Raw genomic sequence first — 22,509 nt, 5'->3', positions numbered from 1 at the left:
GTGTGTGTGTGTGTGTGTGTGTGTGTGTGTGTGTGTGTGTGTGTGTGTGTGTGTGTGTGTGTGCGTGCGCGCAGGCGGGGGGGTGTCTGGCCCTGTTACAGATGTTGTCCAAAAATCATGCAGATCGGTACACAGTATCTCTGTAGCCATTAAACGAAACAGGTATTTCTTACATTGATGCTCCTACATATTATCATGCAAGCACCAGTTAAAGTTACTTTCCATCCCTCATATACTGTGTGCACATACACAGTGCACACCCCATAACCCACACACTGCACATCATTTCGGAGCTCATATCTTTGGACGGGTAAGGGGCGGGCTAGTATAAATAAATGACATATGACTTGGGCATACAGAAGTAGAGGCACGCACACAGATGCACGCAAGCAAGCAAGCAAGCACACACACACACACACACACACACACACACACACACACACACACACACACACACACACACTCAGTGACGGCAACAAATCACTTTGACGAAAATAGCCAATGTACGAGCTCACGGAGCATCACAACGCAACACTTTGTTAGTTCGTAGATCGTCTATTTCTGTCAACTGCTCCCCTAGAATATGCCTCACTGAAATGTATTCCTTTATTTTTCGTGAAAGCTGAAGCTATACGACAAGGCCAAATGAATGATGTATGTGAATGAAAATGTAATTTTAATTTACATGTTTGTTGTTGTTGTCATTATTATTTAGGTTCTTGATTGGTCACACTGTAATACCCAAACACACATGCAATAGGCCATTTTGTGGTGCCACAGACAAATATATTTCTATCCCAAAAAATATTATAAGAAATTATTTTAAGCCTAACCAAGCCATCCAGGCCCCTGTTGAATCATGACCATAAAACATTTGATTCTAAGTCAATGAGAATACTTGAATATTTAATTATATCATACTATATTTAATAAATGCCATTTTTAGTGGTTTTCAAATGTTTTGACACAGAGTCAAATGTTTTATCGGTTCCTTTTCTTTCTTTTTTTCTCCTGATGCTGTCTACACTTCTTAAGCAATGCCCTGCATCAACACATTCACCCCTAGGCACTGCCCAGTACAAACACTGTCTCATACTGTTGGCCCCGAATAGGCTACTTGATATTATGAAGTTATTAAGATAAAACAGGTCTGGTTTTATTGATAGGACTATCCCCAGAACATGGGCGTGCTCAGAGGCCCTGCATTGGAGCAGCAGCCAAGGGGCAATGAGATGTAGGGCTGTCACGATATGACATTTTACATGACGATTAATTGTCACTCAAATAATTGGCGATTAACGATTTAATTGTGTTTTTGTCATTGACAATTACATTTCTGTTTGGCTTTTAGGCTTTGAAGTTGCACATGGTAGATATGACACAAAACCTAAATACATGAAGAAATTACTGACATATTTGACAACTTACTACTTAAAAAATAACATTGATAGTGGAAATAGCCGATCTACAAGCTCACAACGCGTCGCGATGCGACGCGTTGTGAGCTTGTAGATCTGCTATTTCCACTATTTCTGACATTTTTCAACATTCACGATTATGACGATTATGACAAAATAATTGCGATAATGTCAAATAATCACGATTAGACGATTATGTAATAATTGTGACAGCCCTAATGAGATGTTGTTTTGCTCCAAGCCTGATTCTCTCTGACTTTATTTCATCTCTCATTATTAAAATGCTTTGATCTATAATCATTTAAAATATCAGTAACATTCCAGAACCATTTTTTATGTTTTGTTTGTTTGTTTGATTTTACCACCAATGAATGTTTATAAAATGTTTTTTTTTTCTTTTTCAGCCAACAAAGTGTAAACTATGCACCAGGAACAAAATGTAACGTTTTCGTGGACTCGTAGAGAATTTGTGGACAACCAAGAAACACTCAAACAGTAGTCAATAAATAACTCAATTACAAGATGAATAGTTTACAATTTAGATTAATTAATCTAAATTAAATTACACGATGAATAGTTTACAATTTAGATTAGGGCCTGCAAAATGTTTCAGAGATAACCAGCAAATTATCCATTGACAGATTTAAAGACCATTTGTTAAGTAAGGCCAAGTAAGATATACTCTTACATCTTACTAAAGTACATGAGAAATAGTTCAGACTTGGTTTTAACCAGCATATATAGCTACAGTAATAATAATTAAGTTAAAAATCATAACTAGTAATCGTTTTTGTTATTATTATTCATTAAGGTTGTAAAGGTTTCATAATATAGAAACAATATATACTGTGTGTGTGTGTGTGTGTGTGTGTGTGTGTGTGTGTGTGTGTGTGTGTGTGTGTGTGTGTATACACACACACACACACACACACACACACACACACTGTATACTGTATGTGTGTGTGTGTATATATATATATATATATATATATATATATATATATATATATACTGTATATATAGACACACACACACACACACACACACACACACACACACACACACACACACACACACACACACACACACACACACACACACACACACGTAAGACTAGTTAATGTTTATTGATAGCATATACATTACTTGTAAGTGATCGTCAATATCAAGTGCCACCAGTGTTATCTCCAGCAGCATATGCCCCCCCCTCCCTGTCCAAATGACGTACTTCTTGATTAACAGAGGGGTGGAGAGAGGAGGGAGGGGCGCCAACTTGGCAGAACTTGCAGCCCTCCTGCTCCAATTGAATCAAGTCTTAAAGTAACCACTAGTTTGTGCTTCGCCAAGTACCCACTTATGGCTTTATGCCTGCCTTCCACAAGACACAAGCTCTCTGATGAGGTTAGGAGACAACATTACCAGAACAGGGACGTGCAGAGAATGTTAGAGAGGCAGGGGCTGACATCTCTAAAAGTGCCTTTTGGTGGAAATATTAAAAATAGCATACCTCCAAGCTCAAAACGCGTCGCACTACAACATGTAGTGAGCTTGGATGTCGGCTATTATCGGTACTTGATACCACGCTGAACTAAGCATAATAAAGTGAATACTGGAGATGTGGCGTAACGGCATGGATGTCTACACAGAGAGGGCAATTATTTCATAACATAAGATGCTGTATTCAAGTTTAGGAGAGTTTGGACAAGGCAATTATCTTGAATGCTGCCTTCTATGGAATCTATGGTATGGCATGGAAAGAGGGCATTAGCATTTCTTTCACCATAGTAAAAAAACTGCATCCATGGTCTGGAGAGGGCACTTTTTACAGACGGGTAAAAGGGCAGGGGCTCAAGACCCTTTTGATGTATATGTGTGCACGTGCCTGTACCAGAGTGCCGTCCAGATGTCTGAAGGCCAGTGTTTTTTTTAAGTAAAAGTATCAATACTGCAATGTAGATACTCTGTTACAAGTAAATAGTAAATAAATTAAAAATGTACTTCAGTAAAAGTATTGGTATCAAAGGGTATGACACTCCCTCCAGTCATGAACAACACCGTAGTTCTGCATACTGATAGTTTTATTCAAGCGCTCTCACTGCTTAAACAATCCAAACCGTCGAACTAATAAATAAAGCATAAAACAACAAATACTTGCATTAATAAACAGAAACAAAACAATTGTACAAAACAAACAATGAAACCATACAAATGCCAAACAAACAAACAATGTACCTTGCTGGCTGCATTGACTTTAGAAAGGGAATGGCGTAACATGATGCCCAGGGACAGACTCATACAGCAACACAACTGCAATAAAAGTCATTTCATTAACCAGACGTTCAAACCCATATAATGTTGAATATTCACTTCAAGGATCAAGGACAAACGTACCTTCCTCCCGCATCGCCACTCAAGTGGGGGGAAGTGCAACCACTAACGGGTTCGAGTCCCAGCCAGACTATATAAGGGGTTCCATGCATAACCATTTCCGGTACAAATAAATGCTTCTTATAACTTATACATATGATATGGGCAAAAACATGAGCATATGAACATAAATAACCAAATATGAAATAAAGAACCAAAATAAGAAATAAACCATTATACTGGCAGCTACAGGGTATTTAAAGTACCAAAAGTAGAAAGAAGTACTTGTTATACAGATTGCCCCGTTTCACTGGTTTTCAAATGTATAACATGTTTTGAAAGAGAGGAGAAGAGAAGAGAGTAGAGGAGAAGGCACCAAACTGGCAGTATCATCCGTTCTCCTACACAAAATTCTATTAAGTCTTTAGTAACCTGCTACATGACGGTGAGTGGCTGGAGGGATAGATAGATGATGGATGGACAAGCAGACAGACAGATGGATAGCTGACAGATGGATCTACTGCAGGCTTTTTTCCAATTGACCTTATTCACACAGCACACGGCTTTGCTCTTACATTATCTTCATTATGTCTTATAGATAAGCAAAATCATCGGCGTGTGAATACGGCTATTTTCTTTTTCTTTTTTTCCTTCCATAGTTATTTCTTCAGGGTTCGTTTCTATCTTGTCAAAAGAAAAACACATGTCCATTCTATTTCTAGTTCTATTTCTAGTTCATTCATTATAGGCAAAAAGTAACAAACATTTTCAAAACAGAGAAAAAAAGGTTACATGATATAAGTTTATTGCAAGACAGGAGAAGAGAGAGAGACATAAGATGGCTGCAAAGAGAGAGATAGAGAGAGCAAGAGCGTGAAAAGCTAGACGGAGTAAAGCACGGAGGGTCGGAGGACCTTTCTTATCTATGAAAAACAAACACACACACACACACACACACACACACACACACACACACACACACACACACACACACACACACACACACACACACACACACACACACACACACACACCCTAGTAACCTATATTGTGTGTGAGTTCTCCTGAGGTCAAATCATCATGGTAATCACTCTAATTGAGCATGTGAGTGAGAGGGAAGGATAAAATTAATCATTGATCCTTTGGAGGAATAATGAATACCCAACTCCCTAAAAAAAAGACAGACCCAGAGTCATCAGGCGTTTACAAATACCAGTATTTCTACTAAAAGCAAAAGAAGCAGCTCATAGCAGGCAGCGCCCGCGCCCGCACGCACGCACGCACGCACGCACGCACGCACGCACGCACGCACGCACGCACGCACGCACGCACACACACACTAGCAACACACACACACACACACACACACACACACACACACACACACACACATCGAATGCAGAGTGTAGTGCCTCAGTAACTAGGATCACAGGTAAACCAAGAACCTATTATCAGTCTAAACAATATACTATCAAAAATCTGTACATTGAAACTATAGGATACATATAGGACTAAAAAATAAAACTAGAAAAGGTCCTCCTCGGAGCACAGGTGTCGGGCAGGTTAGGAACAGTAGGTTATTGTGGGTTAGCAATGTTCTGAAGTCACCAATCAGGATGGAACATGAAAAATCGGACAGATCCATCCTGATCACATGACTATACTGCAGAGATAATGTGTAGAGATTTGCTTGATGTTTGGACAAAATCGGTAGGCATAATATATATATTTTTTTAAATGGCTTCCTTGTGGCACTAAAACAGGCAGATGTGGCATCCAGGGAGTGTGTGTGCCTTTAGGCCATGTAGTTAGAGAGAGAGAGAGAGAGAGTGTGTGTGCGTGCGTGCGTGTGTGTGTGAGAGAGAGAGAGCGATAGAGAGGGGAAGGGGGATTAGATAATGTAGATTAGATAGAGTATGAGAAGAAAATGGTAAAAAAGTTACAGAATGGATTGGAAGATAGCTCTATTCCAAAAAGTCTATACTGTAAGTCTTCAGACAGGGTCATATTTTCATCCAAGGATTCAATTTCACTTTGGTCCTTTACATTAATAATTCAATATAAGCCAATAAGACACAATATAACACAATAACATTGGCTGGTCTATTCTGCCTTCTGGACGGCCTGGTAATGTTGTCTCCTTATCCTCAGAGAGCTTGTGTCTTGGGAAGGCAGGCATAAAGCCATTAAGTGGGTACTTGGCGAAGCGCAAACTAGTGGTTACCTAAGACTTGATTCAATTGGAGCAGGAGGGCTGGGCTGCATGTTCTGCTAAGTTGGTGCCTCTCGTTCTTCTCTCCGCCCTTGACATTAATCAAGAAGTGCATACTGTAATTTGGACTCCCGTTGACAGGGAGGGAGGGCATATGCTGCTGGAGATAACACTGGTGACTCTTTATATTAGTGATCACTCACAAGTCATTTACTGTATAAGCCAGGGGTCTTCAACAGGGGGTCCGGGACCCCTAGTGGGTCCTCAGAGTTACTACAGGTGGGCCACCACATCTTTGTGTGATATGATCATGTGTTTTACATTAACCATTTGAACCCTAGCGTCCCTATTCTGAGTGGAACATTAGCCAAAAATAGCAGATCTACAAGCTTACAACGCCTCGTGCTGCAAGGCGCTTTTTTTTCCCTCTGGCAAAGAGGTTTGTAGAGGGAAAAGAAGAGCAGACTAAGTATTTGACGGTTCAAGTGGTTAAATGTAATACACATTACTCCAACATGATGACAGTGCTGTCAAACAAGTCTAAGCTGTCTAAGAAGAATGTTTTAATCTGCAACACAATTTTATACAACATGTAGTGGGGACACTGGGGGTCCCTGTTTCATCTCTCTCTCAACTAAGGGGTCCCTGGCTTGAAAACGTTGAAGACCCCTGGTATAAGCTACAAATTAATTATTAACTCATCATTAACTAATCATATAAAAAAGATAATACTGTATTTATCCGAAATTAACTAATGCAAGTTAATGTATGAATACAAAAGTAATATACATATTCTAAGAACAGTACATAAACTACACAGGTTATGACCCTCTTTTTAACCATTTAATTACAAATGATTAGGGATGAGTTATCATACTAGTAAAAACCTAGTCTTCTACACTATTCATCGTGTACTGCTATTTTCAACCAATCCCTTTCCCTCTGGACAGCACCCAGTCTTTTCAAGTCTATCATCATTCCCATCACCAAACAGAAGAAGGTGCCCAGTCTCAATGACTGGCACCCCATAGCCCTCACTCCTATTAGCCAGCAAGTGCTTTGAGGAACTGGTTAAATCACTAATGCTTTAAAGCAAGGGTCTTCAACAGGTGGTCTGGGACCCCTAGTGGGTCCTCAAAGTTACTATAGGGGGTCACCTATTAACCACTTGAACCCTAGTGTCCTTATTCTAAGATCTTTAGACAAAAATAGCAGATCTACTTAGACAAAAATAGCAGATCTACAAGCTCACAACGCCTCGGCTATTTTTGGCAAAGAGGTTTTGTGTAGAGAGGAAAAAGAGCAGACTAAGTACATAGTGAAAGGTCAACTTTATTAAGTATTGACGGTACAAGTGGTTAAATATCTGAAAACACAAAATGACATGAATCCAAAATACACTGATGATTGTGCTGTCAAACAATGAAACTAAATGGAATCAATGAACAGGTTGTCGGGGTCCCTGCTTCATCTCTCTCTCAACTAAGGGGTACTTAGCCTGAAAACTTTGAAGACCCCTGCTTTAAAGTGCCCTGTGTTTCAACCTTGCCCTGGGTCCCTTGCAATTCATACATCGTGCCAGTAGGTGTACAGAGGACGCCATCACCCACATCTTTTCACACGTCTCTCCCACCTATGTGAGGGAACCGTTCGAGGATTACAGCTCTACATTCCATACCATAGCATAGTACAATGTCCATCCAGGCTCGTCATGAAACTGTGAGACCTAGGATGGGACTGAATGCAGCTCAGAATGCAGACCTGTGTGGACTTTCTGACGCCCCCAGGTGGTGAGAGCGGGAGACTGCACCTCCATCTCCATTGACTCTCAGCACGGGAGCACCACAGGGCTGTGTTCTCAACCCAGCCCTGTATTCCCTTCCCTCTATACCACACAACTGTGTGGCATCATAAACTGTGAAGTTTGCAGATGACCAACCGGAAGCAGTGGTGTGAGGACAACCACTTGAATCACTGATTAGTGGACAGGGAGGGGAGGAACCCTCAACAGCCTGTTCACCCAATAGGCTATATGCACAGCAGCCATTTTGGAGAGATGGAGGGTCTCTTCTCACTTTCTTCACAGGTGATAACAATAATACTAATGAAGGCCCTGTTTCATTCGCGTGTATCAAAAAAAACACCTCGGTTTAGGCAAGACCTGCCCGCAGAAGCAAATGTGATTGGCTGAACTGGAGGTAGGAAGCGCTCCACTGTGTTCACTTGGACCGCACAGAGGTATAAAGGGTATGGTTTACTGGTATAATGTATTCAGTGTTTCTCAACTGTGATGACCTGTAAATAAAATGTGTGATTTATTTATTTGGTCTACCCTCACAAAGTAGGCCTACAAATGTCAATTATTTTGAATGTGCAGGAAGCATCCATCTATTATTGTGGGTGTGTGGCGTGTATAACTCTGCATCAGTCGCAGAGTATCCCTGAATGGTGGAAAAAACTCATCAGTGTAATTTGGATTCATGTCGATTTGTGTTTTCAGATATTTAACCACTTGAACCGTCAATACTTAATAAACTTGACCTTTCACTCTGTACTTAGTCTGCTCTTTCCCCCTCTACACCAAAACTCTTGCAGAAAATAGCCAATCTACAAGCTTGTAGATCTGCTATTTTTGGCAAATGTTCTCAGAATATGGATGCTAGGGTTCATGTGGTTAATATAAAAAAGGGGAAAACAGGTTTCTATCACACAAAGATTTGGAGGACCCCCTGAGGTAAATCTGAGAACCCCCTAGGCATCCCGGACCCCCTGTTGAAGACCCTTGCTATACTGTATACTAAGACAGTATGTCGCCCTGGGGTCCCACCTTTTTTTCCGTATACACCAAATATATTTGCCAAAAATAGCCGTCACGATGCATTATGAGCCTGTAAATCTGCAAATTCCTTTTATTACATGCCCAGAGCAGGCTTGCTAGGGTTCATGTGGTTAAAGAGATGGTCAGTCCATCCAAGGAAACACATAAACACATACCTCCCACAGACTCAGCCATGGCACTGACGTCTGAGTCTTGGGAAGGCAATCTGCCTAAATATAACTCCCTAATATTAAAGTGGCACAGTCCGACAAATACTGCAGATGACCCATGTAATATGCCTATGTAATAGCCAAAAATGCTAGATACAAATATCTGACTGGATGCATGATACATCTCCCCAGAAGTCACCGTCAATGTTACTACAGGGGGGTGGTCTTTGTGTGACATGTTTTACATTACCACTTGAACCCTAGCATCCCTATTCTTAGGAGAACGTTGGCAAAAAATGGCAGATCTACAAGCTCACAACGCCGTTGTGAGCTTGTAGATCAGCTATTTTTGGGAACGTTTGGTGTAGAGCGGAGAAAAGCATCTACGTCTGAGTCTTAGGAAGGGAATCTGGCTAAATATAACTCCCTATTAAAGTGGCACTGTAAAACAAATACTGCAGATGACCCATGTAATATGCCTATGTAATAGGCAAAAACGCTGTGCGTCATACCATACAAATAAATATCTGACTGAATGCATCTTACTTCTCCCCAGAAGTCACCGTCAGCAAGGTAATTATGACGTAACGGTTGGAGGCAAGAGCAAGAAGCTCAATTATTGAGAAATAAACTGTGTGTGTTTTGCATGTGGGTGAGTTTTAACAAGCAGTATGAAAGCAATGCATTTTGTCTGAACAGAAGTTGTTTACACATAAATACAAAGTCCCAGCCGTGAAACTGTGACGCGAGTAGATCGTAGGCTGATAACAAAGCTAGCACTCCGAAGGTACAGTAAGTCTGGCTGTGCTTTTGTTTACATGCATGCGTGTGCTAGTCATTTGAGAAGGCTTTACATTGCCCTTACGTCAGCTTCCCCCTTCCGCTTGTCCCATTATCATCATCATCATCATGTTTCCCTGCTGATCAAAATGAAGAACACAGACACAAAGATATCCTTTGATGCTGTGCCAGTGTGGCATTCAAGGCTCAGTCAGGGTCCTTCAGGCAATCGATCAGACCACAAAAGCAGAGGAGACACAATATTAACTTAATTTCGTCAGGCCACAGCCAAAAGGTCATAGCCCATGGCAGAGAGATGCAGTCAACAATGGGGGAACAGGAGGTAAAGAGGTAACAGGCTACGTTGTCCGTTTTCATAAATAAAATAAATACATAATAAAAAAGACAAACCACAAAGGTAAATGTTGAAATTGCAAAATATACTATCTTTTTTTCTGTGTTGGTAATTGGTCATCTTCAATACGACTGAGACAAATGAAATGCATGCATCTCTACGTTACCAGTTCGTTGGCAGCCGCAGAACTGCAATGCGCTGTGAGCTTGTAGATCTATTTTCAGCATTCAACCAAGTGTAAAATCAGGCATTATGATGCCATCAAAGCCCGCCAAAATAAATTAAAACTCAGATTAAAACAGACTAAAACTAAATGACATTATATTCAAAAGACTAATGACTAAAACAAAATAAAAAATATCCCCTCAAAATATGAGACATGAGATTTCTAATGACTCCCTGATTCATTCTGCCTTGTAAACGGCATAGTCAGATTTATCTTATTGTGTTTGAAAACCTAGGTACCAACCATCTAAACATTTTCACAGAGCAATCACTTCGACCTGTTCATTAAAAGTCCCCATGAACGACACCACATTACTGAGATTAGTTCTCAGAAAGCTTGTCAAAAGGTCATTTGATAGGGGATAGGTGTTATATTTATTTGTTTTGCTACTGTATGAACCCACTTAGACAGATAATGAATTATGTAAGACAGTATGTGTCTCAGGTGTCAGTTTACATAACCACTAAGGCTCATAATTGGGATGATGATGACCAATTACCAATCACAAACACATTATGATATGATAGTACCATGCAGCAGACTATCAGAAACCAAGATCAGAGGTCTTCAACAGGGGGTCCTCAAAGTTACTACAGGGGGGTCACCAAATCTGTGTGATATTTCTATAAGAGGTTTGGTGTAGAGGGAAAAAGGCAGACTAAGTACAGAGTTAAAGGTCAAGTTTACAAAGTAGGCTTATTGCCGGTTTAATTAGTTAAATGTCTGAAAATACACATTAACATGAATCCAACAGGCCTGGGCCGTGGCTTAGCAGTCTGGGCACCTGTAGCCTGACAGTGCATCGCGGGTTCGAGTCCCCTTCCTGACGATCTTTACTGCTTTTCTCTCCATGTCTCTCTCTCCCCGCTTCCTGTCTATCTCCACTTTCTACTATAAAATAACGGCAGAAAAGCCCCAATATCTTAACAAAAATAATAATAGTAATAATAAAAACATGAATCCAACATACTGACGGCTTGATATCTATGAAAAATTGTAATCTGCAACACAATTTCAAACAAAATGTAGTGTGGGGACTGAGGGTCTCAGCTAATGGGTCCTTGGCCTGAAAAACTCTGAAGACCCCTGGCCTAAATGACAGATAAGACTGTAAGAAAAAAGATACAGAGTGCTCACATTTGAGATAGTAAACTCCAGTCCACTTGTAGAATCTAGAGCAAAAGTGAAGCCCTTGAACTTTCTTCAGAGGTTCAGGCATATTCTGTACTCGCATTGAGCCTGGAGTAAAATCGCACCTGTGCTCACTTCACATGGTATACAACACGACAAACGTGCATACATGTATCTCCTTGTAGGGGGCGTTCTGTCCGTGACATCATCTGTTGTGATGGCGATTTCTGTGAACTTTCTCTGACGTTAGTCTCGTGTGACACACTAAGCCAGACATAGGAGCGGTTAGGACCGCTCAAAAATGCCTTTATCGCTTTAGGATTTCATGTTACAAATTAAAAATAATAATAATCAAACGCCATATAAGAAGAATGCCGACCAGTTTCGGCCCATTATCCTCAGTACAGTAGACTAGAGTACACTAGAGTCTAGTCTAGTGTCTTGTGTCACCCTCCATATTTGGGCATAGCTGCATTGGTAGGTAACTCCTTATATGGTTATGGCTGAGTCATGGTGACATGAGCGTAATGGAAGGAAGAAAGAGACGATTGCTGCCACCCACTCGTGTCTCAACACTGTTATCTGTTGCTCAATATAACCTTGATCGACAGCTGGAGAAGAGAGTGAAGGAGGAGACAGAAACAGAATCATTGAACATTTCTGATTCCTTTCTCCTTTTTTCCATGCCTACCACACATTCTTTATTCCTTCGCAACCTCTCAAAAAAAGGGAATGCTAAAGTTGAAGGAGAGATGGAGAGAGAGAGAATGAGACTGTGGCAGTTTAGTCAAGAGCCAGGCACACAGACACAGATGCACAAAGAATTAGACAGAGACCAAGGATAGAAGAATTATGAGAGCTCTGATGAGAAAACTCTCATGATATCCAGACTCACAGACTTGGTGAGTAAGACAAACCAACAGAGAAAGAAAGAGAGAGGGTGAGCAAAATGAGATCCAACTTCATCATCATCCTCATATGCCAGTGGTGGCCCCAATCTAAATGAGTGCCTAAAGAGTTTTGGGCTAATTAACACCAACAATGAGATTAGACGTATGTAGTGTGTGTGTGTGTGTGTGTGTGTGTGTGTGTGTGTGTGTGTGTGTGTGTGTGTGTGTGTGTGTGTGTGTGTGTGTGTGTGTGTGTGTGTGTGTGTGTGTGTGTGTGTGTGTGTGTGTGTACGTCCTTGTTCACAGGCTGTGTTCATCTTGGCGCAAAAAGTTAAAAGGTCAGGATTCAGGAAAGTTGAAGACTTACATTGTACAGTACATCATGATCTATGCCAACACACGCAGTCAGGAACAAACGCATACATATAAACGTGCACGCACACACACGCACACAGGTGCACATTTGGCAGCAGGAACATTCCTTCCTGTGTTTTCGTTTCACAGGGAACATTGCGTTCAACGCACATCCTGATTATGCAAAAAACAGAGACGTGACATGACTTTCATTAGTACTGCTATTATAATTGTGGGCTCGCCTGGAAGGCGAGCACACGTATGTTATCTTCATTATTTATCTATCAGTCAGTCAGTATCTCCTCAAAACTTTGGCGCGCTTCATCTCTTAAACGCTTACACCTTTCAACACCATTCAAATTTTTATGTGTTCAGCTTACTGAGGACACGTGTGCTTGTACTTTTGGTTTTGAAATGTTTTGTAGTATAAATATAAAAAAATAAAAATGTTTAACTTTAAGCACCCAATGCATTTCCAATGGGTTTAGTGAGTGGAGACAGAGGAAAGGGACCCATGTTTATATTAAGTCGCTGTGGCTGCAATATTCACACTTCAGATATGCTATTTATATCAATGCGTTCACACAGGTCTGCTCTCTGATTTGATCCAAATGTCTAAGCTGTGTGATGTATAAAACTATAGTTATAGTTAAAACTATAAATAAATGTCCCTCTCCACTCTACTGATTACACAGCTGTGATCAAGAATCAAGTCCGGGCGATGGGATGTAAATCCCATAGCCATATATCCTAGAGCCCGCAGGGACAGTCAGCCATATTAGTGGTTGTTGTTGGTTGTCAGGGAGATATCAAAACCAATGCATTTCCAAGTCAGATCCACAAACACAATAAAAGCCATGCTCCACTCCTCAGTCTGGAGTGGCCACATAGAAGAACGCCTTGGTTATAGACATAGTGGAGGACAGATGTGATCTGGGATTGTTAGCCTACAGTATATGCACTCAATATACTCCACTACAGTTGGAGTCCATTTGACAGTTGCTGGTTCCCAAACACAGAATCAAAAATGTAGATCTAGAACACATAGAATATGTACAGTACAGTAAGGTTCAGTAGAGTACAGTAAAAGTACAGTAAGGTTCAGTAGAGTACAGTAAAGTACAGTAAGGTACAGAAAGGTACAGTACAGAAAGGTACAGTAGAGTACAGTACAGTAAGGTACAGTAAAGTACAATACAGTACAGTAAGGTACAGTAGAGTACAGTAAAGTACAGTAAAGTACAGTAAGGTACAGTAGAGTACAGTAAAGTACAGTATAGTAAGGTACAGTAGAGTACAGTACAGTAAGGTACAGTACGGCACAGTAGAGTACAGTACAGTATAGTACAGTAAGGTACAGTAGAGTACAGTAAAGTACAGTACAGTAAGGTACAGTACAGTAAGGTACAGTAGAGTACAGTAAAGTACAGTAAGGTACAGTACAGTAGAGTAGAGTAAAGTACAGTACAGTAAGGTACAGTAAGTTACAGTAGAGTACAGTAAAGTACAGTAAGGTACAGCAGAGTACAGTAAAGTACAGTACTGTAAGGTACAGTAGAGTACAGTAAAGTACAGTAGAGTACAGTAAAGTACAGTATAGTAAGGTACAGTAGAGTACAGTACAGTAAGGTACAGTACGGTACAGTAGAGTACAGTATAGTATAGTACAGTAAGGTACAGTACAGTACAGTAAGGTACAGTAGAGTACAGTACAGTAAGGTACAGTAGAGTACAGTAAAGTACAGTAAGTTACAGTAGAATACAGTAAAGTACAGTACAGTAGAGTACAGTAAAGTACAGTAAGTTACAGTACAGTACAGTACAGTACAGTACAGTAAGGTGCAGTACAGTATAGTAAGGTACAGTACAATACTGTAAGGTACTGTACCTTACAGTACCTTAAAGTATCCTATTTGTTGGGTTGGAATCGAGCCCACACTGTTTCGAAGGAACAGTATTTCTAGTTATGATTGTTGTTGTATTGTTCCACTGTTGACCATGTTTTGGTGCAGGGCTGCTACTGACGATTATGTTCATATCCCATCTGTCCATTATTTGTTTGATTATTCAATGCAATTAATTTAGACCATAAAATCACTTTAAAATATGGTAATAAAGTACACAATTATGGCAAATGCTCATCACAAATTATCTGACACCAAACAGGCATCCAGGCATCAGAAAATTGCAATCATTATGAAGCTGTCCTATACAGTAACAGTATTAACTCTTTAACTCTTTTTTTGTTTAGCTTTTTGGCAAGTTGCTCTTTAATTAATTAAGCAGCACAACAAATCCTCAAGGTTTTGTGCCTAAGTTATTTGAAGAGGGAACCATGGCAAAGACTATAACACTGACATACAGTGATAATTCGGTATATGTTGGACAAGTACAGTAGATGTATAAGGACTTCTGCTACATCTAGCGCTTCATCTAGTACTTACAACATTCCAGAAGAGTGGGTTGAAGATGATAGCGATGACAGCGAACCAGAACCTTGAGTCAGAGACATCAATGTGTCTCAAAGCCTCCTGCAGCACAGACATGTCCACCTGAGTGTTGGAAAAAGAGACAGAAGAGGTGAATTGATAGTTACAATGTAATTTAGCACAATCTAGATGAGTAAACCGTAGAAAAGTGTAGTTTGTTGGAGTATGTCTAGTTTGGAGTATAGCCTGGCTAGCCTGTACAATATATCCCCTGGGATCCCAGGATCGACCTGAAAACCTTTCAGAAACCCTCTGTGTTCCAAGACGGCAACTCTACCCCTGAGCCACTGCCTAACTTTTCAATGTTGAGCACATGTTTGATATATATAAATTGGTTTCTGATGACAGATATGGTTTTAACTCTTATACTGCTTTGGACGTTCCTGTTCGCCCCAATTCTCAAGAGACCTCCGCGCCAATACGGCGCTCGTTCGCGTTCGTTCGTTCGTTTACCTTGATGAAGCTGATGAGGGGTCGCGCCGCCGTGTACTGTAAACACATTTTCCGCGGTGATGGTGTAAAAAATCCATTATGCGTTAACATCAACAGAGACCAATTCACTTCCTTGTTGATTTCCTTTGGCTGTAACATAGAGTATATATAAAATAGAGAGCGGACGAGCGCCGCCCCCACTATCATTTCAATGCAAGTGCTCAGTGGCGTTTTGAAGCAACGGCTACGTGCTAGCATGTAGCTAATCCAGGTGCATTCTGGGGGAAATTGGCCACTATTTAGAGACCACAAATGACGTCACGCTGCTCTCCGCTCACAGGAGTAGTGGGGCCAAACCCCCAGAATGCACCTGGATTAGCTACATGCTAGCACGTAGCCGTTGCTTCAAATCTAGCCCTGGGTTCTGGGGGCTTGGGCTGTAAGGCTCTGTGGCCAGTGACTGGTCTGAATGTACGGCAACACATAACAGGCAAATTCACATTCATTCTCGCATGACGCCGCCCTCTGCTGCCTGGCAGACCAAAGTGCACTATTGCACAATCAAAAAATAATAATAATAAATAAATAAATGTCTGTCTATCTTCTATAACGTCGCAAAGGTAAGCCGCTTTTTGATGGCACCAGACCCAATAAATAAATAAATAATCTGGCAGTAGGAGAGTTAATTAGCCCTGAATACAGGACGGTCATATACATGACCGTCCTGGTGCCGCCTCAACTTGAGGAGTAGTGGGCAATCGAGCCCTTAACGGTTTGAGCTAGGAACGTCAGATTTTAAAAATAAAGTGCTTACCTAAGCCAACTTTGATAACAATTTGACGCCGCACAACGTTCATTACACGCCGCTACCGGATTGTTGAATAAAAAGCATTTTTGTCCGAAATTATTTTGCTTAACATAGGACTTCCGCCTCTAGTGGACAGTCGCGTCATCGCATCATCTCCGTTCACTACAATGATCAACCGGAGATGGCGCGACTGTCCACTAGAGGCGGAAGTCCTATGTTAAGCAAAATAATTTCGGACAAAAATGCTTTTTTACGTTCCTAGCTCAAACCGTTAAGGGCTCGATTGCCCACTACTCCTCAAGATGAGGCGGCACCAGGACGGTCATGTATATATGACCGTCCTGTATTCAGGGCTAGGTTTTAATTAGATAAGCCTTATTAGTAAGAGAAAGTTAGCCTTTTGCTACATAAATCTGGGAACTAAATCTAAATCACTAGGTTTCTTCCCAAATGTGTTCATAAAGGTGTCTACTATCACCTCTGAACTTTGTCAATGTGACAAACTTTGACATACTTTGTGGGAGCCAATCAAAGTTGGGTGTATCGGGATACCCAGGGCCTGGGATTAAAGGGGGAAAAATAAAAAATGGCCAATGTGAACATATGAGGTGTGTAATTAGGATATTGTTGTGCTGCTGAATCCATTCCAACCATTAGTTATCAGTAAAAATGACTCCTTGGCCATAAAAAGGCCTAATTGGCTAAGGCTTAGCCAATCATGTCATTCAAGTTCACCTGTGTCCTGTTAGTCCCTGTTTTAAACCCTGTGTTTGAGTGTTCCTTGTCAGATTGTATCATGTTATCCTGTGTGTCATGATGTGTGCTTACCCACCCGATCTTGAATAGTTTTCATGAATTCAAACCCTACTCCAACTTTTTTATATTATGTCTCATGGACAGACAAAAGTAGCGGTGGCCTATTTTATGGCCAAGGAGTCATTTTAACTGAAAACTAATGGTTGGAATGGATTCAGCAGCCCCAAAATACCCAAATTACACACTTCATACATTCATATTGGCCATTTTTTATTTTTCCCCCTTTAATCCCAGGCCCTCGGGATACCCAATAACTTTGATTGGCTCCCACAAAGTATGTCAAGGGAGTTGGGTTTGACAAAGTTCAGAGGTGATAGTAGACACCTTTATTAACACATTTGTGAAGAAAGCTAGTGATTTAGATTTAGTTCCCAGATTGATGTAGCAATAGGCTAACTTTCCCTTACTATATAGGACGCCAGAATTCACTGATCTCTCTTCACTATACTGTGATCTTGAACACAAAGCAATTATTACTAGCAATGCCATGCCAAATAACACACGCGCACCCCACACACACACACACACACACACACACACACACACACACACACACACACACACACACACACACACACACACACACACACACACACACACACACAAAGATCAGATTTGGGTTCTCCTACCCATGTCACCTTTATTGCTCATAGTGAAATGAACAAGAAAACGCTCATGATGTCAAGACAGAGTCACAGACAAACAGGAAGAAATGGAGATGAAGAGCAAAATAAGACCCAATGTTAAATCAATGCTAATTGTACCTTCATTATCATCTTCATAATAATTGGCAGGTGGTGGCCCCAATCTAACATGAGAGCCTGAAGAATTAATTAATGAGATCATTAGTGGTAGACTAGGGATTATGTACAAATACAAACATGTGCACAGTGCACACTACCGAACGTTTCACACACATAGGCTGCAGAGTGCATCCTGCATGTCTCTCTCATTAGTGCGCCAGCCTAAAATGTGGTATTATAGGTACAGTACTGTTGTTTTCCCAATGTGTATCATCATGTGTCAACGACTCTCAATGGAACATATATAATTGAAAATAAGACCATTTATTTTAAGATAAGATAATCACATAATGTGATGGCATGGTAATTAATGCAGTAGGCTACAGTATGCAGACCCCTGCACTGGGCCTTCTCAGCTTTCCTACTGTACTGTCTGTCGCAATACAATTAGTACAAACAATAAATGTTCTGTTATAATATGCTGTTTTGCATAATATTGTTTTATGTGTGTGTCATTTAATGTCTCAGTGAAATGTTTCACTTAAATTAACAATAGCCATTTCTGCAAGGACCTCGAAACACACAAGTTATCTAAAAAAAGAAACGTCCTATAAAACAGCTACGATGCGTTTTGACGTAGACTCATAATGTAGACATATGTGTTTTGTAATAGGCTACATTATCAAACGCTTCGATATTTATTAATTAATGCATTTATTTAAGCCGCCTGTCAATCGTCACCAACGGTTGCCTAGAGACCACCAACCAACTGAGGAACTCTGTTGGTTCCTCGGTTGTGTCGTGTTGTCATGTGATAGCTACAGCCGCGTCTCGTGTTGTGGCACAGCCTTTCTTCTGCAGAATCTGCACAGTACCTTGCTGTAGTCCACGTTGTTCAACCCTCCACAACAATCCAACACGGGCTTGTTATTGTTATTCACGGCGGCAGCGTCGCTCATGTACTGAATGGACAGACACCTGACATGGAGGGTCCTTTATCTGAGCGTGTGGGAGAGATACTGGATATTGCACAACAAAGGGATAATGTTTACACAGGTTTCTATCGAGCACAGTTGCTCGCCTGAGTCGCCTCGCATGACAGATTTAACCGAAATGACCTATGACCATTACTCGTTGCTTTCTGGGTAATGTAGTTCAAAGTTAGTGTTTTTTGGCTTTTATATAAGTGAAGGGCAGGACAGATCTCTGGGCCAGATCATCTCGTGAATATCCTAATGCTATTTCGCTAGAAATTAACAACAAAGAACACAACTTTTGTACTGCTGTGTATTTCAGTGCAAGAGATAGCATTCTCTGTCTTTGGACATTTTCCCCCTTAGACCACAGCGACACCTACAGGTAGAAATACTGCCAGTCAGCAAGTGGATTCATCAAGTGAGGGAGTCATGTATGTAAAAATGTTATTATCCAGTGGTGGAAAGAAATTAAATCAATTTACTCAAGTAGGCTATACATTACTGATGTTCAATTTCAAGGTACTTTTACTTCATTTGAATATTTGTAACAAAGTAAAAAAAATCAGACTACTTCCACCACCGTCGTGTAGGCCTATATCACATTTGGATGGAAGTGAGAGTGGGGCCTTCCCCACTGTGGGGGGTTACAGTGTGCTATCTATCTCACCACTTTCTCTTTATGTATCCTTGTTTCTGATATTGACGCAGACAGGAGAGGAATAAGTCATGCGTATGACCGCACGTGGCAAATGCATAAGTGCTTTGGAGACTGATTAAGTCAGTGAGTGAGTGAACAAGTGATGTGAGATAGAGGGGGGGTACTGTGTGCATGTGTGTGTGCGTGCACGTGTGTGTGTGTGTGTGTGTGTGTGTGTGTGTGTGTGTGTGTGTGTGTGTGTGTGTGTGTGCAATGCTGTCTTGAGTGCAGGCTGATTACAGTGACAGACTGTTCTCTTCCACCCACCTGCTGATCTTCTTTATCTCCTCCTCTCTCATCTCCTCTCCCCATACCTCCACCAGACCATTTGTGGCGGTGACAGGAGTCAGTGCAGACTGCAGAGCTGAGTGCTGACCACAAGACACACACTGGATGCCATGGGGAAAAAGGTCCTTTTCGACCATAAAATGATGTCCCTCGCGACTTCTGAAAAGCATTATAGACCGAATAAGAGTTCGGAAATGTGCACGTCGGAAAACACAACTCACCGAACATTTCGGTTGAAGTATAGACAGGCCTTTAGGGTTTGGGTGAGGTTTCTCCATACTTCGACCGAAACCGCCGTTTTCGGTCAAAAGGTCCTTTTCTACCATAAAATGATATCCCTCGGGACTTCTGAAAAGCATTGGACCGAACGAGAGTTCAGAAATTTGCACGTCAGAAAACACAACTCACCGAACATTTCTGTCGAAGTATGGAGAGGCCTTTAGGCATAGAGGTTAACATTCAACAGCGTCGGCAGGTTAGCTACTCACCAGCGTCGGCAGGTTAGCATTTCAAAAGGTTAACATTCACCCGTGTCGAAATACTGGGACGTAGAACAAATGTTATGTCTAAATATTGACACGCTCCCGGATGCCATTGCCAGGAAACAGTTCAGACTGGATCCGACTCGGAGGGACCAATAGGTCCCTACTTACGACCCCCTTACCAACAACACTAAGTGCTTCTCTGCGGGTCTTTCTCCATTTACATTCCTTCACTCATATTCTCCACCTTTTCGCACTCTGCCCCTATGTCCCTGTTTCCTAATAGCTTCACTGGTCTCGTCTCCTTTTCTTGCCTCCTTCACACTCAACTTTCGGTCCTATTCTCCAACACCCGACCCCCCTCTTTCCTTTGCCGCCTCCTCTACTCTCCTTCTTAACATCCTCCATAGCCACTCTCCGCTCACTCCTTTCCTTATGCGTGTCTTCCTCTTTTGTCCTCACCTCCAGCTCTATTCTTCTATGGTGAGCGTTATGTCCACTGATGGGATAAAAGCTAATTAGGCCATGTGACATTGAACAAATGTGACATTGACATTTTCCTAATTCATGTCAACAGGAGTCAGTCATGATGAAGTAGTTCTGTAGTGCAACACATGGCTGTCACCATGGCAGTTTTGACATGGTCGTGCCATAGTTGTGCCTTGGCATCACATATATTATCACTGCAATATACAACAATACCAAAAATTATCACTACTTTTTTTTTATTACTATGTCATACCTGTGTCAACCTATTTCCCAATACAGAGGCAAATTCTATCCCCAAAACAACCGATTTAAAGGTGATATTTTATACTGTTTTTTGAAAGAAATACCAGTCCAGTTAGGGCTGTCACAATTATTACATAATCTTCTAATCGCAATTATTTGACATAATCACAATTATTTTGTCATAATCGTCATAATTGTTTTCCATGTTGAAAAATGTTCATATATTTTCAAACATTTTCAAAAATAGCAGATCTCACAACGTGTCGCATCGCACTATTAATGTTCTTAATTATAAAGTTGTCAAATATGTCGGTAATTTCTTTGTATATTTAGGTTATGTGTCATATCTGCCATGTGCAACTTCATAGCCTACAAGACAAACAGAAATGTAATTGTTAACAACAATAATATAATTAAATCGTTAATCGCAATTATTTGAGTGACAATTAATCGTCATGTAAAATGTCATAATCGGGACAGCCCTAAATCCAGTGGTCCGGGATTAGCTGCTCACATGGACACACTTCCCTGCCTGTCCGCTTTTCAAAGACAATGATGCGGACATGATGCGCAAAGGAGATTAATTTAATTAAATATATTCTCAAACCTTTTCATTTTAGGGACGTCCATATTGATATGTATTTGGCCGCAGAAACTGAAAATATATTGTGGCAGGGATGTTGTGCCCCCATACAAGATTTGGCCCCCATACAAGTGATAAAGTGGTTTAACGTCTGTATTAATTAATCCATATTACTGAGTACACGAACTGAAATGTGGCTGTACAGTATGTTAACAGACAACATGCACTTGCAAGTTTATAGATCCTGTCAGGCACATGTTTGCTCAATTTGCATTGAATATACACACATTCGCAACTATTGGAAATGTTGTATAGCTTGTTAGCTAAATATTGGTTCAACACACACACACACACACACACGCGCGCACGCACACACACACACACACACACACACACACACACACACACACACACACACACACACACACACACACACACACACACACACACACACACACACACACACACACACACACACACAATCACATTGCCACTTGCATCATCCTGGTAAACATACACAGCAGGGTGTATTTGCTTTTCCGTGGATTAGGCGAGAGGACCACGTGTGTTTGTGTTTTGATTCACACGCTCAATCACACTCTCTCTCTCACACACACACACACACACACACACACACACACACACACACACACACACACACACACACACACACACACACACACACACACACACACACACACACACAGCAGGAGTACCAGCACACATACTACTGTTCATAAT

General features: G+C 41.0%; 1 protein-coding gene across 1 annotated transcript in view; it reads right to left on the bottom strand.

Annotated features, from left to right (window-relative positions):
• The window catches only part of pemt (phosphatidylethanolamine N-methyltransferase), a 98,505-nt gene extending 79,472 nt beyond the window's left edge, over positions 1 to 19,033 (bottom strand). Inside the window, exons 1-2 of the mRNA XM_080748031.1 lie at positions 18,885 to 19,033; positions 15,166 to 15,273 (exon numbers count right to left, since the gene is read on the bottom strand). Of these exons, the coding sequence (XP_080604157.1) occupies positions 15,166 to 15,273; positions 18,885 to 18,968 (192 nt within the window). The 5' untranslated portion in view covers positions 18,969 to 19,033. The remainder of the gene's footprint in view (positions 1 to 15,165; positions 15,274 to 18,884) is intronic.
• Between the last annotated feature and the right edge of the window lie 3,476 nt (positions 19,034 to 22,509).

Source organism: Nannobrachium achirus (genome assembly GCF_963921795.1).
Source record: "Nannobrachium achirus genome assembly, chromosome: 18".
Lineage (NCBI taxonomy): Eukaryota > Metazoa > Chordata > Actinopteri > Myctophiformes > Myctophidae > Nannobrachium > Nannobrachium achirus.
The sequence above is the reverse complement of the archived record's forward strand: the minus strand, read 5'-3'. Positions and strand labels throughout refer to the sequence as shown.